Source organism: Habropoda laboriosa, unplaced genomic scaffold (assembly GCF_001263275.1).
Source record: "Habropoda laboriosa isolate 0110345459 unplaced genomic scaffold, ASM126327v1 scaffold89, whole genome shotgun sequence".
Lineage (NCBI taxonomy): Eukaryota > Metazoa > Arthropoda > Insecta > Hymenoptera > Apidae > Habropoda > Habropoda laboriosa.
In genome coordinates, this window is record NW_017100263.1 from 150,482 (window position 1) to 170,084 (window position 19,603).

Here is a 19,603-nt window from a genome sequence, read left to right on the forward strand (position 1 = left end):
GACTCGAATAAACAGTTGCTTTGCAAACACGAAGCAGTTTCGTATTCTTGAGAGAACTCTCGTGCGAGTAAAAAATGTCAGGAACAAAAATTAGTGGAGAAATGAAATCACCGGACACACAGTTAAGAAATGCAAATTCTGTTAGAGTATTACTTTTTCATTGTATCGAAGATTAAGAACAAAGATGATCCATAATTGAGGTGGTCACGTTAGGTCGTCCACCCTGTGTATATATCTACAAACGGGAACCTAGAGCGAAGACTACTGAGAATTAATGGTTAGTCCGTTCCTCTGATTGTAGCATAGAAAGTACCGCCACAAGAGAATTGTGAGGAATAGGGAAAAGATTCGCGAGCAACTGAAGAAAGAAGATGTTTCTGCTTGACAGGTTGGCGAGCGCGGTGCTAATGTAGGGAGTAGAAATGTGGGGATGGAAGAGGAAACAGAGGAAGTGGAAGGAGTGCAGAGGCAGTGTGTAAGGTGGTCGTTAGGACTGTAGCGGCATACGGAGTATACGGTAATGGACAAAGAGAGGGAGGATGAGGATGAATACGGGGAAGAGAGCAATAGGAATGGAAGGGAAAGTAGGCAAGGTAAAAGCAGGAACGATTGTGAATAGATATTTGCAGGAGATAAGGGGAAGGAAAAGGGGAGAAATATTGGAATAGCTAGAGCAAAGATTTTTGCGACGATATGCACTGTTGTTCACAAGTATTGAAACGTCCATTATGTTCCTACAGAAAATAGTACATAATGTGTACTATTTTTACATACTATATCATATCATTACTATAATATAATAATTTGAATTATACATTCCTTCATCAATGTTATATATCCCTAGAAATATTTGTACTCGTTACACTTCGACATTCCAGACTGAATATTTTTATTCACGATCTCGATAATTTTCTAACGACTGTTTAGGTTTGCTTCAGATTCGGCGTAAGTGTCCTGATACTTATGAACGTGAGTGTACGCCGGAAGAAGTGGTGATAAGGGTAAGGGAGAGTGGGGACCTGGCGCAAGAATTAGAAAAGAAAGATAAGAAAATACAGGACCGGGGGAAAGAAACTAGGCTAAGGTGGGGAAGATTGAACAAGTGATACAAAGAAATAAGGACGAAAGAATTGCTGAACTGTTTGAAGGAAAAAAGGAAGCAAGGGTGAATAATAGGGATAGTTAGAGATATATGTATACTAGAAAATGAGACGAGGGAGCAGTGGTATTGGCTGGAAGAAGAACAGAAGAAATGTACATACGTATACATCGTTCAAAATGAGAGTAACCTCGCCCGTTCTGCGTAGAGACAGAGAGCGTAGCAGAGGTAAGACGGAGAAAAACGTAGGCGGTTAAGTGGGGGTTTGGACGTTCTAATGGTTCTAACCCTGCCTTAGGCACGTCCGATGAGCGAAGCGAGGTTACTCTCGTTTTGAACAGAGTATAGAATGTAGGGTATGTGGATGGAAACGAGAAACATGGGATCGTGTGATGAAAAGATGCAAGGACGAGATAACAGAAGGAAGGACGGAGAGAGTAAGAGCAATTTTAAGCGAAGGAGGACAAGGGGAGGAATGGGTGGTCTGGCTGGACGATATAAGAGAAGGGGTGGGGGAAGGAGGGGAGAGAGAGAAAACGAAGGGTGAGAATAGGGGAAGTTGAATAAGGGGAAACGGAGGACAATGTTAAGACTAGGAAGATATTTAAGTAGAAATAGGTTAGAGTTGATATATGTATGTATAAATATGCTACATATAGAGTGGGTGATCAAATTATTAGAGCCACCTGTGAGAAATTAACGGTTTTACATTATAACTATTAATTTTCAGATGGAAACGTAGTTATACTGATTTCTTATTATTTTTTTTCATATGGACGTTATTTTGTATCGGTACTGCAAATCGTCACTTAAGAACCAGGTGTTACAGATTTGTTGGTTTATAGATCTCGAGCATTTTAATTTTTGTTGCAGTGTTTTTACTACTTATAACGCATAATAAATTGCTTGAAATCTATCGAAAAAAGAATCGAGGCTGTGATTGCAGCAAAAGGTAGGGCTACCAAACACCGACTTTATTGTCACTTCTCAACTGTATTTTTTATAACTACATCAGCTAAGTTCAACTGTTTTATGTATCTTTAGTGAACGTTAATTGAAAATTATCCAGTGTGAAAACCTTGATACTGTGATTTCATTTCTACGCAAAAACAACAAACATATGTTTCCTATTGTGGCTCTAATAATTTGATCACCCACTGTACGTACATTGAAATGTGTAAGCCAACAGCCTATTCCGTATCCCGAAAGGACCAGAAATAAATAAACTAACTAAATTTGATCAAAACATCTAACTTTGTTATTAAAGAAACTCTCGCGTAAAGAACAATTCTGTAAAGGTATTGTTAGCAATGCAAACGCGCCTTGTCGCGGCAACGTGATTGTAAACGCACCACGAAGTAATCCCACCATCGCGTGAGGCCCTATGGTGCGGCCACTGCCTGCGTCTTCTTTCTTTTTTTTTCTTCTCCTACTTCCTTTTCGTGAACTCCACGCGAGTAACCACGTGCTGTCTCAAGATTTATTTATTTTTGCGTTGTGTTCATTCTGCGTTATAGAATATTGCGTTATATTCTTGTTTTGACGTAAAACAAACCGAATAACCAACAGGTGTAAATATTTTTAGCAAGTCTGATCAACTAATAACACTTGTGCAAATATCGATCTTTGGTTTCCGAGCTGTTTGAAAAATTAATTGATCAGCAACGAGGATCCTCAAGCGAAGAGTACGGAAAGAAATGGGTTAACACATTCGGTGACGTCAATCCACGTCCTTTACAATTCTCTTTCTGGTTGCCGCTGACATAAATTCACGTCGTTTCAAATTTTCTTTCCGGTTACCATTTACGTGAATTCTTGCCGTTTCGTATGCTTCTTCAGTTGCCGCTGAGTTATCACATTTAACGGCATCTAACACAAATTTCCTCATTTTTACCCTTGTCCTAATGACAACTCTGCGGCCACCAGCTACAAGATTCCTTTATCCTAGCCGACAACCAGTCAGAGAAACTGGAAAAAATTGGCGGTAGCGAATGTGTCAACTTGAAACGCAAGTCCTCCTAACGTACACGCGGTTATTAGAAAAAGAAAGGAGAGACGTGCGTGTTACGTGTGCAAGGGATGCGCTTATTATTAGTTTCATTTAGAACATCGATCACGGCCCGCGCCTACGTTGGTCGAACCCTTTCATACACTCTATTGACTGACCCTATACGTCTTCCGTGGGTGTCGTCTCGGTTCGTCCATTGTAAGTACACGAGGTTATTTATTAGTCACGATCATTAAGTATACCGCGATGATCGTTTCTATTAAATTGAATCGTACCGTTTCAGAAATGACGCGTGACTCGTGATAAAATGAAACGTTCAATTTAGGTTGAACGTCAAAAAGACAGATACTGTGCGTTATTACGTGGCAAATGACAGTTCTGTTTTCTTTAACAGGAGTAACTGCGCGTGAAAAAAACCGCGTCTCGTTTCATTTGGTCTGTGATGATTTTTATCATCGTTTCGGTCTTGCTGGAGTCTAGTCGAATTTAGGATTAAATTCTGTCGTCGATTAAACCAGACTTTCTGCTGGCCTGTTAGAACGTCTGACGAAGTTCTGTTCGTTTAGATAAGAATTTGCTTTTCACGAAATTTCGTTGTTACGTTGAAGAGAGATATTGATTTTAGGAAGTGTGCGTTTTGCCTGAGATGCGGCTCGTTTCTTACCATTAGAAGCTCCGAAGAGATAATTGATCAAATTGTGCAAGCCGTTCATTATAAAATCCTCGAAGAAAAAGTGACAAAACATTTCGCACAAATCATCATTCCTCGAACTTTGAAATTAAAGAATATTGTGCTATACTGTTTGCAGAAAAATTGCAACACCTTAAAATTATTCCACGAACATTGAAATTAAAAGGTATTGTGCTACACTGTTTGCAAAGAGATTGCAACATCTTGAAAATGAAATCGCACAAATCTGAAATTTGCATATATTATTTGGGCTATTGAAAGGGAAATATGATTAAAATTTTGTTAAAAATGGTCATTTTTCCCTCAGAGTAGCTCGAAAAATATACGTGATTTCCAAATTTATGCAATTTTTTTGGCTAGCAGTGTAGTTGAGAATTTTGATACCAGGCAACCCTCGGAGAAGGGGAAACCGTAGGGCGTGAAATACGAAAAGACTAGACTCACCACATGGCTTGTACCGATACAGGCTTGAAGATGTGCTGCGAACCACAAACACTGACGCTGAAACCTCTGCAACAGAAAAGGGAAAAAGAGTGAGAACGTGAGCCTCCTAGAGGCATCGAAGGTCACACCGTTCACCTTATACAGGGTGGCTAACCGATCGTATCGACGAGCTATTTTATTGCCAACCAAAATGGACCGATTTCCCGGTTCTACGGAGCTCGGTGCTATTTCCGAGCACGCTTAGCTTGCTACATTTTCACATGGTTACTGCTCCGATACCCAGAGACGCCGCCTGAACCCTTCAGGGTCGCTCTACTTTCGGTGACAGATGTCGGGAACTGTTTCTAAATGTTAAAAATAAGAAATTTTCCTTCAGTAAAAAATCAAAAATTTTCTTACAGGTAAAAATAGGCAAATGTTCCTTTAATGCCCAGACACCGATCTTTAGAAGGAAACATGCGTTATTCTATAAAGTTTGCAAATTTATTGTACTTCGTAGGCTAGAGTCATTCTCGCAAAAGCAAAGTACGCATTTGCATTGGTTTATGAAGAAAATATTCGTCGAGTGAATATTGCGAGAATGAAATTATTGGACACTACGTTTATTAGATATAACCGCACACAGTCTTCGCTTGAATTCCTAAATTTGATGCAAATCAGTTCGCCAAATTGTGCATGGTCAGAAACTGGATTAGCGTAATCATATTTCGAGGTGAATGCACAAGATTTAACCCTTTATACTCTAGAGGCACTGTAGCGACTACTTCTAACGTTTATTTTCCTGAGCTACTTTATACGTAAGAAAAATTGTACAATTATATTAATCATCGAAGAAGAAAAAATTTCTTTGTAAATATTAGGTCTACGCAAAAGTTTCCATGGCTCGTAAATCGATGGCATTAAAAGGCACTGTATGCTTCTTTCTTATTTAAATTTTCACAGTTGGTATTTATACTGAATATAGTAGGGTAATTTCGGGAGAGACGGACCAGGCAAGTATTTCCTACATTATCCGCCAGATATGGAAGAAAAAACACCGAGAGCCACGCTCGATCGTTTTCCGTAAAACAAATGTAAAACAAAAGAATACTGACGCGTTCCACATTTGGCGGATAATGTAGGAAATAATTGGCTGGTCCGTCTCTCCCGGAATTACCCTGTCAATATTATATTATTAGTATTCTCATGACAAATAATTATAAAAAAATAATTCAAAGAAATATGACGGGAACTTTTGCATAAATCTAATAATAGTTTCAGGTCGACGATATATTTATTTCAAAATTACATAGAACGCAAAGAGTTAAATCGAAAAAAAGCACGTAAGAAAAGTAATCCACCGATGTAGAAAAATTATATTATAATAATTACAGATTTGAGAGATACTTCACACAAAGGTATTCACAAAGATTTATCCCGACGATGAAACTAAATTAAACACTTGTACACGCTGAATACGTGCTAACACAAACAAAGAGTCTAACATTTTAGTGTGAAAGGGTTTCTAATGTTAGCCGGTAAGTCCCTGCGTAAGTATCCTAATGTGGCGCACAATTTGCAAAAAAAAATATGAAAGATTAAGAAAGAGTCAAATATAATTCCGAGGTCACATATCGTAGTCTGGGGGAAGCATAACGTAATCTGGCACATAAGGGAACAGATCTTCGCCGTGCCTAACGTTCGTTCCATATTAAAAGTGTATCCAATTAAATATCCTAAGTCTGCGTATTTATTCAAATATAGGACTTGACGCAAAAGTTATGTGAATTATGTAAATCGAAGCTCGTCGAAGAATGCATCTCGGATGAAATCGCCAACCGATTCTCGCTGTTAATCGCATAAAAAGGACTAAATCACATTTCACACATTGCGATCTAATAAATAAACGTAACATCCCGTAACGTTGGTATTTTTTACAATCTTCTTCGCGCAATCGCGAATTCTTCTCGAAACACCTATTTCCTTGGAATTATCGTTCGCGCACAATTGCACTTGCATCTATCGAGACAGGTAAAGGTACTGTTAGGAAGAGGAAGAGGGAGAAATGATGCAAAAAGATACCTGTCACTGACTAAAGTTGACAACGTACACTTTGTTTCCTTATTTTCCCCCCGTTCCATTTGACGTCTTTAACAGCTACTTCCCATTCTATCGCGATCACTCACAAAGGCTCTTGATTTTCAGGCGGTAATCGGCGTCACGCGGTCGAGCAAACTCTCAGCTTGAAATTACAACGGTAACGCAATTCCCCCGGTTGCATCGCGTTACGACACGCGCTGCACATCCAGCATAACCGTTAATTATGCATTATGTAAAGCCCTGAGAGACCGGTGAAAAATCGACGGCCACGCGAACTCCGTGTCGCGTCACTTTATCCTGACCGCGCAAGTCCCACCGTCGTTTCCGGGAAACCCATTCCGATTCCGCGATCAGCTTTCCCCGAACAAACGGTACTTCGAGTCATTACGGCCACGCACGTCGTTAAGGACACTGCACCGAGATACTTCTTATTTTCGACGTTGCGTTATTAATGTGTATATCGTTGATCTATAACACCACGTAGAAAGTCGAATGTTTTTCAATGTTAAGAACTGCCAGACGTTCCATTATAGACTAATGTTACGCGTTATTCCACGAATTTGCCGGTCTTTGCGAGTATTAACCCTTTGCACTCGGAGGTGATCTTGCTGCAGAAAAGGTTGCAAATCGGATCTTTGTAATTTTTTCCGAACTAACGTAGAAATGAAGTGTACTATTTTATTTAAATATTCGACGTATTCTCTATTTCACCGCGGTGAACAAATTTATGGAGGCCCGTAGATCTGTTCTCTGTCTTCGTTAATTATTTTCCAAGTGACATCCATTTATCTACATTTTACAAGTCTTATTTTGCTTATACTATCGGCAGAAACAAGAAACAATTAGTGAACGTTCGTTAACTTTTAAGTTGTTACACAACATAAAGATTCTTCTATTGTAATTCTATTCCTTTTATTGAGCCTAATTCACGCAACGTTAAGACCGCATAAGCTAATTCGTTATTGCTTCGAATACTGTACCTCGCTATACAGATGCATGAGTTTCACAATAAATTAACATGTAGCTAAAGTGGCCAAACGTACTGGAGCCTTTTAAAGGCTCTGCAGTGATTTCAATTTTGATAGCGACAACGACATTCCTAAGGATTCAAAAAACGCTTGGTTCAATTTTTTCTGGCCAATAAGAAAGCCGCCAGCCTTGGGACAAGTCGGCAAGGACATTCACACGCCGCGGCTTGTAACTCTGAATATTGTAAACATTTCGAGTCTTTGTTAACGAGTTTAAACAGCCGAAAGGTGAATAAAGATATATACAAAGCATCCATATTGCAACTTTTTTTTATCGCCTAGAAAATAAATCGTGAAATCAGCTGAAAAGTAAAAGGGGTCTTCCTACTGCGATGGGCTGAAAAAATCAATTTTTTTTTTTTTTTTTTTTTTTATTTTCTTATAGTTTAACATCTCGAAAATATGTCCACGAAGTTTTGAAGCTTAATTCTGAAAATTGGCAGACATATGCCTTCAAAGGACGCGGTTTTATGTAGTCTTAAACTGTAGTTAAAACTTGAAACGTGTTCTTCTCGAAACAGCATTTTTTACACTGGCTGATATGATTACCAAAAAACCAGAATTCCGATCCACTCCAAATTTGTCAGGTATATTCAGCAGATGTTGCTTTATCGCCTGAACTAGAACTGCGCGAATATTTTCGAAATTCAGTCTTTGCGGTCAAAAAACCATCATTTCTTTGCTAAAATCGCAAGCAATTTCTTTGAAACCTCGCTATTTCTTTATTATTCTAGTTCAGACGATAGCCACGCGTCTATAGATTAAGAATATACTTGCATTTTGGACAAGTGCAACGTCTGATATCACGTCAGCCATCGCGGAGGATATTTTTCAAGGCGCTCTCTTCACAGCGGTCCTACTTCACAACAAATGAATATTTTCACTTGTAAAAAATATTTCTGTGTTCTTAAAAGATGACAGAATAAGCACACAAATTTGCAAAAGGATACGTCTAGCACTTGCTGTGTTTTAAATTACCGAAAAACCAAGTCTTTCTCAGCCGTCACAGTAGGAAGATCCCTTAAGCTCGAATGAATAGAAAAAACGTCCACTCGAAAAAGCCACAGTTCTTACGATTGTCGATTATAATCGCGAACCTCTCATGCGGTAAGCGGATACGTTGGAGCAGACAGTTGACGCGAAGGTATATACCTTTCAGAATTAACTGTGCTCCTCGGGCTGGTGGTTTAGAATCTAGCTGTTTACGATACGGACGTGCCAGCGGTTGTAATTTTAAAATTGCTAAGTTGCAAGTACGGTTTAGCTGGTTTGAAAATGACATCTTGTGGAGAGTAACGATGTAGACAGAGTTTGCAAAACAAACGTAACTTCTTCTTGTTCCATTTTGCTACTCTTGGAAGATGCACTTTAAACTTGATACCTTGAATTTCATTTTTTCATTTCGAAAAACTTCGAGGTTGGAATGAAATTATACGAAGTATTATCAATTGCGATAAAATTTTGTAGATAGAAATTGAAACACATTTATGTCTCGTTCTACATGGTTTATAATGCACTTAATAATGCAGATCATGTTTCATCGCAGATTATGCAAAATATGTCTGACTTTACACTTATATCAATTAAGATAGCAGCAACAGGTGTTCGTAATCGTGCAATTTAAAGAACACACACATTTTCCGAACGTTAAATCATTTCCCATTGCACTTAAACTTCTTTTTCTTGGAAATAGAATAGAATATTTTAATTATAAATTGCATACATAATGGAAAACATATTTTTCAAGTTCAATTTAGGTGCATTTTTATTTTCTATACGTGCATGCTTTGTGCACTCTTTTCTATCACAGAATTTTTCCGCATTAACGTAAAAGAGAAAGTTATAACTTTTTAATATAATTCGTAGGATAAAATTCATACAAAATTGCCAAATTTTCTCTTAGAAAACTATTTTCGAATAAAATCTTTACATTGGAAAGCAACAAAAGCTTCATAACGAATCTGTGTATGTATATTAGGGAAGATTTTGAATCTTTCTGTGTGAATAAAATAATTAAACAAGGACTGCTCCATTAAACAAAGGACGTATGGTCACCGAAAACGAATTTTCTATTCGAAATCGATAGGGTCAAACCATCATTCCAATCGTAAATTTCGTCCAATTATTCTGAATGACCTAACTTCAAAAATTTCAACTGTCTGATTGAAAATCTGTTACAAAGCTCCTATGAACCCTGAAACAATGATACACTTAGTTTTCATGTAATTAATTTCACGATAATTTGAAGTTAGCAAAATATGAATGTCGCAAATACAAATTTCGTATTTACTACTGTTACGTCCCAGACACCGCAATTCTTCATTTCAAATTTCACGGAGTCGTAAGTTCAGCTTACGCTTGGTCGCGACGGTATCGTGAGACGCTGGTTAATGTGAAATTAATCACTATTACCCTAATTGAAATGGGACTCTCGGCGGAGTCTGTATTGTACGCTTGACCTGACTCTCGGGCGAATCTTCGTGAATATTTTACGAATACTTCTGTGATACTTTGTGAATGCTTGACTATCGGGCGTGGCTTTGAATCGTGTGTTGTTGAAGTAATACTTTTCATTTCGAGGCTGTGTTTGAATTTATATCAGGTTGGTAAGAAATTAATGCCGATTTTCCAAACTTCATCTCTAAATCCACAGATCTCGACTTAGAATAAACTTTTTTAATCGAAATAAGATCCATCGCGATCTACACATTTTTGTCAACAAGAAATAAGTTTTTTAACCCCAGTAGCGTAAAATTCCGGTGTTCTAGAATTGATGAATTCTTTGAACGCGTTTTCAGCAGCAGCTTGGTTGGTGAAGATCTTCTCTTACAAACAGTGGTCGAGGTGTCTCAAAAAGTGATAGATCCAGGGAATATACTGGATGAGGAAGAGATTCATGTCCAGTTCGTTGTGCGATGTGAGGTTGAGCGTTGTCGTGTAAAAGAATTGGGCCCTTGCAATTGGCCAATGTCGAATTTAATCGTTGCAATTTTTTATGCATATGCGGTCATTCACGGTATTTTGTCCAAGTGCATCGTTAATATTACGAGTCGTTCCCGCAACTTTACGACCTAGTTCATACTCGTCTAAGGAAAATAATCAAATTTGCTTCCTGTCCATCTTGAAGTCAATAGTCTGAAGTGAACACAAATTAACAGTGAAAACAAAAGCGTACCTACCAGCATGTAGAGCAATATAAATAGAATAAAGTAATTGTAATCTCAAAATTAAGCGTCAAAGTTTGAAAACTCGAAAACCGACGTTAATTTCTTACTAACCTAATACAAGCGTAATTTGATTTCTATTGGCTACTCGCCTATTGGTGTAAGTCTTTGTGATAGGTGTGCCCTGATGAGGTTCCTTCTAGGGGACCGAATTGTCGACAACGAATTCGGTATCTTTTATTTCGCAGAAGTTTCTTCCGCCTTTGTTAAGTAAAACTATACCGAGTAATCTTGCTCGGTCATGGCTGTGAATCTTCAAGGAGGGTTTATGGCAGGCCGATGGGCGTTCGGCAACTCGGTCTGGCGGCCAAATGTGACTAACGATTTTGATGACGATAAGGCTGCGGTTATACTGGATGCGTGTATTCGGGCGAATTAACGTTCTGACGAGCTCAATACGTCGAAACAATCAAATACGTATACAGATTCTTGCGAGTGTATGCATTGCAGTCTTCAGATGTTCCATTCGTCAGAATACTCGTCCACTATAACCACAGCCTAATCCGCTAGACCGAGGTTTAGTTGCGAGACAACGAGGTCGCAACAATTACAGTAGAAGTACGGTGACCACATTATTTTTTTTTCTTTTGGAGAAAATAAAGGACAAACCAGAAATTATTTCATGTTTAAAAAACAATTTAATTTTGATACTTTTCACAAGAATGAAATGTTTTTAATATAAATCAGGTGTGTGTTTTAAAAGTTCATAGAACTGTATACAATTTATGTAAAAGTTGCATTTGATGTAAATGCATGCTTTCAATGTTTCGATTTTTAATTGTGCTTTTTCACTGGTCTACATATGTTCACTAATGAAAATACTCGTTCAGTGGGGAAATTATATTCAGGGAGATATAAGCAGCAGTTTCATATTTCTACGGGCTGTGTATTGTGTGCCAATGTTCAATTTACTATTTCAATTCACAAAATAAGGGACAAAATGAAAAAATTTTAGAAAAAAAATAAATCTCAAGGAGAGAGCAGTGAAATAAAGAACTGTCCTTTTAAATAAAGGACGCATGGTCACCGTAGGTATAAGACGAAGGAAACGAATTTTCTATTCGAAAGAGGGTCGTCGAACCATCGTTCCAATCGTAAATCTGGTTTAGATCTTCAATCTGGCCTTCTAAAGATGATTCGTAAATACCTGCGACAGTAATATTAAACGCATTTTCCCTCAACTGATACACCATAAATTTATCACAAATGAAAACCCCATTGAGAATCTTGAAGAAATTTACAATAAAAATGTAACAAATATATGCATTAAAATTTATTAAATTTGTTTCAATGTAGTAGAAATATATATATAAAACTGACTTAACTAAATATTGCACGAATACGTATTCGATCGTTGTTTTATCGATGTGAATCATATCTGTAACTTTTTCAACGGAAGAAAATGCTACATGCTCGAATGCATAACGCCAGCAACCATTATCGTACTTTATAATTAACACTATTCAATCGATACTGCCTGTAACTAAAGGAACAAATAGAAACAGAGTATAAAAATAGAATAGGGATAGCGGTAAATTACAGCTATAATGAAAGCTGCAACGAAGAAAATAACACTGTCTCGGTCGATAACAAGTCTATGTATCTACCCTTTCCTTGTGCATTTTTTTTTAAATAATCTCATTTTACTAACAAGTAAAAATTTGTCATTCTTCGGCCGATCTTTTCTTCGTATCAAAGTTACTAGGAGATAATGAAAAAAATTCATCGAATCACGAACGATTAACGGAAAAAAAAAATAGATCATTGTGGTAGTCAGTATTTCAAGACAGAAGAAATACGACAATAGAAGTAAAAGACAATGCAAAACTCGTCTGCAGCATAGGAATGTGAGCTGACCAGTACTTGTACCTAACTCGTGCTCTTTTCATTCTTGATCCTTTTCTGGTCAATGGTCACCTCTTTATCGCTAATTTACCATGAATTACCCGCGTGATTCACTATCTCAAACCGTTTAGATGCGTTCTTGTGTAGGCGAACCCACTGTAGCATACTTCGGTCAAAGAAACGCCGGAATAAACGAGAAGAAATTTGTCATTGTTAGTAGCCTTTATTTCACCGCGAACTAACACGACGAAGACTAAATTCTACACTCGAAATATTCCGATCATGTGTATTTCTATTTACCTTTTTATCGTATCCTGCGTAATGGAATAATTATTCGCTGCCACACACCTCGTGGAGAAGTTTATACAAGTAAATAACTTATTTGCTAACACGATCGATGGATAAATGTGAAGTTCAAAGTAAACAAAGTTCAGTATGCGACAAAGTCCAAGTAACCGACTAGTCCCATCAAGTACAAATATTCAGAGTCTGTTCTTAACCTTTTAACAATAATAGTAATAATTCTTCTTAACTGAATACGTTTTGTATTAGGTCGGTGCAAATATGAAACGTTGCTTTTTACAAATGAAACTTCCAGATACATTGCATTTCTCCAAAAACTAATGTATATAGCAGGGGTGGCCAGCTACACTACCTTTGGAAGCCACATTTCAGGAAGGAATATTTGAAAGAGCCACTTATTTATCGTTGATAACAAAACAAACAATGAGAAACTGAAAAGAATGAAATGAAATAATTACTCTTGGACATCGAGCAGTTCTAGTTTACCATATTTCATGCATACATTTTATTTGCATAAGAGCCGCACCACCCGCCTGCGAGAGCCGCACGCGGCTCGCGAACCGCGCTATGGCCACCCCTGGTATATGAGATTCTCTGAATTTTCCTCAAATTTCAAACGTACAGAATATTGCGTCAAAGCGATATATCGAAATTCGAACACCTGGCGAAGTTATAGCGATGGATAGAGAGGCGGATCGTGTCAGATAGGAAGGCTTCACGGATCGGATTTGAAAGGGAGAGCAAAATCGAACAAAGCTTTGAAGGACTACGTCCACGAAAATTATTTCCCACAAGTTGCTCGAAGTGCGATTCGTCCGGTTTGCGAGGACCTCAGTTTGGGCGAGTTTTTAAAATGACGTGAAGGTGGATTTGTGTAACATAACGAGTGCTTGAATTCTGTAACTATGTTCTGCGTGAAAAATACATATAAAGCTGCTAGCACATTCAGTCACGGCTACAATAAAATTTGATTAACGATGCAAATGATGCATCTGAATATTGGACCAAATGTTTACAAGTTGTGTTAAATAACGAACGAGACCATAACACACGACACACAGTATATACGAAGTGCTATCAAAAAGAAACCGGACTGGTTTGATAAAAGATTTATTAATCAACCAACCTAAATTTGGCTTCCGTTCCCGTCGATTTGAAAAAATAATTTGAAACATGATTTCGATTATTCGATCGGATTTTATCAACCCAGTCCGGTTTCTTTTTGATAGCACCTCGTATGTTTAACTCTTTACACTCCAAAATTTCTTTAATACAATAACTCCGCGTTACTTTAAGTGTTTTATCTGAAGTATACTTGAAAGGACAGTTTGTTGATAGGAAGCAGTGTGAACAATTGCTTCATTACACGTATATAACCCTTTTCTCTGACAATTAAACTTTTTCGTTGCAAAAAAGGATCATATATTTACATGTAATGTTGCTTAATTAAATAAAAAAATATTGCAAAATGCAACACATATTTTAACCAGCAATTTAAAAATGTCAAGTGTGACTCGACGCACAAGTACCTGCGAGTAGAACTGACGTCGAGTCACACCCTACAAAGGAGTACAAAGGGTTAACCCTTTAGTTTGCCTTTATTTCGACATTTCAGCGTAACATCGATTACAAAATATTCGCTCTCAGTACAACATTAAGACACAAAATAATGGTCCATCATCGTTTCTAATTTACAATTCACCATCGTACGATATCAGAAGGCAAAAATTCCAAGTCTGGCTCGACACAAAACCGCAAAGGGTCGATAATATTCCGAGTCGCTTCTATCCAACGAGAAAGTAACAACAAAACACAATCTCGAGCGCGGTTCCTCGAAGCAACACCGAAGCGGCAACTGTTTCAGGTAAAGTCAATAAGAGAGCCGCGTTGGCGTTGCAAAAGCCCATGGGTCCTCGCACAAGTCGGTTAAAAAAAATGAAACTCCGGCACGAGCCTCAAAGATGGCTTCGCAACTGGTAGAGCACGACCTTCCAGCATGACCTTGGTGCTCACCTGTCAAGCACCTTACTCTAACACGGCTTACGGTAACGCGCTCCATTTCCCTACGGCCGTACGTAGGTATATACGTACGTACGTACGGGTCTCGGGTAAAAGAGAGCGGTGCTGACCTTCGCGTTCACCTTTCCGCGAGCGGCAGCCGGTGTGGTGCGTTCGTTTCTCGATCCGCGGGCTCGATGTACCGTTTCGAGCCGCGTTTTATTCCTCTAATTGCCGAGAGTTCGCGTACGACCGCGTGCCGCGCTAATGACTCACCGGCAAGCCGAAAGGGAACCGGACACACGCGTTCGAGCGGGCGCGTATACAACACACCACGCGGGGAGAGACCCGACCGGTTAGAAAGTGCTCCGATACCATATTGGCAGATTTTAGCGAGATCGAAAATCTCGGTTACGCATGGTGAGGCAGGCTTAATTACGGGTTAGACCGCCGACGGGGTCCAGGGCCGATTTGTCCGCGTGCGGCTACGTCCGTTTTTATTCCACGCGGAATAGAGGAGTATCGAGCGGAGGAGAAAGTGCGGAACTATCTGCCTAGATGGTGGAAAAATCTGATAACCTGTAAAATCCGGCGCGCTTTCCCTGTGGTTCGAAGAAACCGGAAATAAATAAATCGGGGATTAATGGTGAGGCTGAGGAGCATTCGACGAGGAAGTGATATTAGGTCGTGTTTGCATACAACTTCTCTTTCGTTTGCTTTTTTTTTTTGTAGATAGAAAGAACAGTACGGTGGAACAACCGTATAACACGGGATACGTTCCGCGTTGTACGAATCCGTGTTACACGAGTCACATAAACGCCGGTGATTATGAAAGTGGCCTAAGTCGTATATCTTTCGTTTAGGGATATTTAGAATTTTCCTTTGGGGTGTATTTTAACATATTTCTTCGTTATGTAATAAAATACTTTGCAAAATACTTGCTCTTATAATATCACTCTTTTCTATGAAAAGATCGAGACATTATAATTCAAGTTTTAAAGATTAATAAAAAATCTAAATAGTATAGAGTATAGTAAGATTATGTATGCATTTGGAAATGCATATTTATGAAAGGCGTAAGGATTAATCATAAATATTCAAGCTAAGCAAAATATTTTTTAGTTCGCTTTAAAACAACCAAATATTAAAAGTAAAAGAAGCAGTTACCGACACAAGTCACTGGCACTTTATTCATATTTATTCTATAATTTTAATTCTTCCAAGATTTCCGCCAAAAGGACGATGGTCCTGTATTTCATTATTGCAGCGGTAAACCTTGTCTAACCTAACCGTTGGTTCCTTACAGTATCCTAACCATAAAACAATTACCATATAATATAACGTACCATCAGTTACGAGAACTTTGCTACTTTGTGAAAATGGAAACTTATGTACCACGTTATACGAACACTGTCGCATTTTTGCGTCGTGTTAATCGAATCTGCGTGTAGTATCGCGCGGGTGGCCAAGAAAAGGGCATCTATTGTGCGATTGTAGCGTTGGCCAAGGCGTGTTTAGGCTAAGAGTTAGGTTCGAGCTACGAGAGATCTGTTTAGTTTTAAGAAACTGCGAGTGTAGTGTGTGCGTGTGAAAGCGCAGGGCGAAATGCGCATTTTTTCCTTGGGAAAGTCAGTTCCAGAGAAACCGTTCGAGGGGAAACTGACCTGCGAGGTGCGGTCAGAGTGTATTCCAAGTGCTTGTATATACCGATATGCGGCGTCCCGATTCTTGTATCTGAGCCCACCGCCGCAGATGTGCGGTGCGTGTTCTTTATTAGTTTATGATAACGTATTGCAACAAATTTGGAAGTGAACAGTATTGTTGAGCTGAAAACAATAAAACAGATGTAGGATGTCTTTGGTCTGGAGATAATTACTTTGCTTATTTGGAATGTTACAAATATATCCTAAAAAGACCCATGCCAATTTAAGGACATATTCTAATAAAAAACACCCTGGGCTGTGGTGCAGGAGTTTCTTCTCAGACCTTGGTAGCGAACGCGTTAAATAAATTTTATTTCTATTAAATATAGGGATACGAGTTTATGGTAAAGCCATTTTAAGGTTACGTTCTGTAGTGTTTCGTGAACGCATATACGAGTCTATCGTTCTCAAAGGGTTCACGAACACGCAGATAACAGCGAGTATAAGAATGATTCTAAGTGAAGGAGAAATTGGAAAATAGTGAACGTACCCGTCGCCGTCAAGAGTAATGGCAGTGTCGGCCAGAACTCGAAGTACAAGACCAACGGTCGCCCTGGCGTGACAATCGATACCGAGAAGGCAACTCTCTTCGGCATCCTGCCTTCCCGTGCAGGATACGACGACCAGGTATCTCGTCCTTCCTGGATGCACCGACTCCAATTTCACCGCCTGAAATCAGAACGGACAGTTTTTTCGTTACGAACAGATAATTAGATTTCTACTCAACAGTCATGCACCGAATGATTGTGCACGCTCTCGGGTAATTTTCGCTGATTATTTAGTGCCTCGCTTATAATTAAATTACACATTCATTATCGTTTTCGATTGTTTGTTTCACAAGTGTAATGTGAAAACTGAGCTGAAATATTTGATTTACGAGAGTCGTTCGAGAAGTAAAGAGACAAATGGCTGTTTGTTTTAACGTGGTTTATTCGATTTCAACAAAATTCCCTGTTACAATTATACACTTGTGCAGGAACCTAGGGAAAAATATTGAGGGACCCAACGGGAATCGAACCCGGGACCTTCGGCTTAGCAAGCCGAGGCTTTGCGCGCTACGCCAACCACTCCCTCTCTATTCTCCCTTGTCGGTTTCCTATTTGGGTATAGAGGCCCCGATACTACACTTGTTTTCCATGTATAAATGTTCTATTGGCATTTTTATACCAGAGCAAAGAATTCTTTATCTCGAAGTACGAGACAGTTTTGATACTGTCAAACTTGAATGCACGAAAGGGGCGTTAAGTAAATCGTTCAACTTAATTTTTCCTAATTCTTTGTATGTACACTGAAATTTTTTTATAATTCATAATAAAATATTTAAATTTTACAATAAAAATTTAAATACAATTTTTGTATGTATACTGAAATTGCTGTCAAACAGCTGTTTTAAATTGATTATACCAACTTATGATTTAGGAAGTATCGTGCTTTTTACTTAGGTACTTTTTGAACTACAGTTCTTTGTCTCTTTACTTATCAAGTACCCCCCGTATATCTAATTGATCATTTACAAAGACTAAAATTGACTATTTCTTATCTGTTACATTGATTTGTTATCAAATTAATTGCCTGTTCAAATATTAATCATAAATTTATATCATTTGCACGCTTACAGATAAAAACTGGGTGAACACCATATAACTTATTTATATTACAATATTTTCTACGATATCTATGTATTTATACAATCATTTATTGTAGTTCCTAATATAAACTTAGGAACCCTGTCTAATTTATACTTTGCATTAATTAATACATAATTCATATATATTTATAAATTCATACAATTAGGTATTTATAGATTTATAAATACTATGGAATTGTAAAGATTCATTTCTGGAGGATACTTTACGATCAGATGTAGTAAATGTTAAACACTCGAACAGATTTGTGTTAAGCAACTAGTGATTAGAAGAGTGAACTATTGGAAAAAGCCAGAAAAGCAAAGAACGTCGAACTATAGTTAAACAATACTAAACGCAAATAAAACATTCTTTCTTAAATTTCAATAATTATTTGTCATAAATATTATTGTATACTAATACGATAATCTTTGTGAATAAATGTGCTTTTCTTTTGTGTTGTTAGGGAGCGTTCGTGATTAAAATCTCGAGGTACAGATCTTCATAAAAAAACAAAAATTGCAAGATTAAATTAACGTGAAATTTCGCATACTTTTAAAACAGCACGAAAACAGAAAAAAAAATTCGGTATACGAGTGTTCTCAATAAAGTAAAATTATCCAAATAGTATTTTTTTATAGGTACATTTGTTCAAATTATAAATATATTAGATAAAAATCGAGCTTCTTCCTGACAAAAAAAAATGTTAATTTCAAAATTTCGGAGATTCCCAGAAATGATTACATTTCTCGATATTCAATTGCAAGTATAAACAGTTCTTCTAAACGTTCTATGTCACCATTTAAAATTACCATCTTCCAGTGTGCGTTTAGAATAAGAGCAAAGATAGCGCAAAAGTATAGAATAAACTACGAAGCAGTACGCAAATAATCCTGAAAAATGTTTCTCTTAAAATGCTTAAAACTCTCGCTAAACAGCCACAATCTGAATTTATTTAAAGCGACCGGTATATTCGTTATCGATAATATTCGTAACAACCGATCAACGTTATGTAAACGAACATACTTAAATCGTTCAACAACATACATTTACCTTATCTAGATTTTAGAAAGCATTCTTTCTAAATGGTAATTTCACTGAAAAACGTTACAAACAAAATTTGCAACGGTGTTCCGCGGTATTTAAAACGTTTCAATTTCCTAGCGACTTTTATAAAATCATTTTTACCAAAAGTAAAATATAAAACGATAGTGAAAGTAGCCGGAGTTGAACTTCCTCCGTATCAAACCGACCTACAAACGTACGAAAGACATCATCGTATCCGCTGAACCATAGTTCCACCGTAACAACACTAGTACCGTTTGAAATTATCCACGGCGGGATAAAATGCAATATTTAGGCTCAATGAAGGGTAAAAAGGAAACAGAGAGAAAGTGGGCAATAAAGACGTCGCGAGATTCTGATCGGATCTCGTACACTTCACCAGGAGATCTCTATCGCGAAGTCGTTTCGAGACGCGAAACAGAAGTTGCCTCGAGGTTAATGACACCGCGGGGAAGAGCAGTTGCACAACTGTAACGTTCCTGCTGTTTCTA

At 37.9% G+C, this 19,603-nt stretch overlaps 1 protein-coding gene across 2 annotated transcripts in view; it reads right to left on the reverse strand.

Annotated features, from left to right (window-relative positions):
- LOC108573054 (protein phosphatase Slingshot) overlaps window positions 1–19,603 on the reverse strand; it is a 192,697-nt gene that overhangs the window by 76,770 nt on the left and 96,324 nt on the right. For both annotated transcript variants that reach the window (XM_017935414.1, XM_017935415.1), the window contains 2 exons: window positions 16,913–17,091; window positions 4,243–4,308 (listed from right to left, as the gene is read on the reverse strand). In XM_017935414.1, the coding sequence (XP_017790903.1) occupies window positions 4,243–4,308; window positions 16,913–17,091 (245 nt within the window). The remainder of the gene's footprint in view (window positions 1–4,242; window positions 4,309–16,912; window positions 17,092–19,603) is intronic.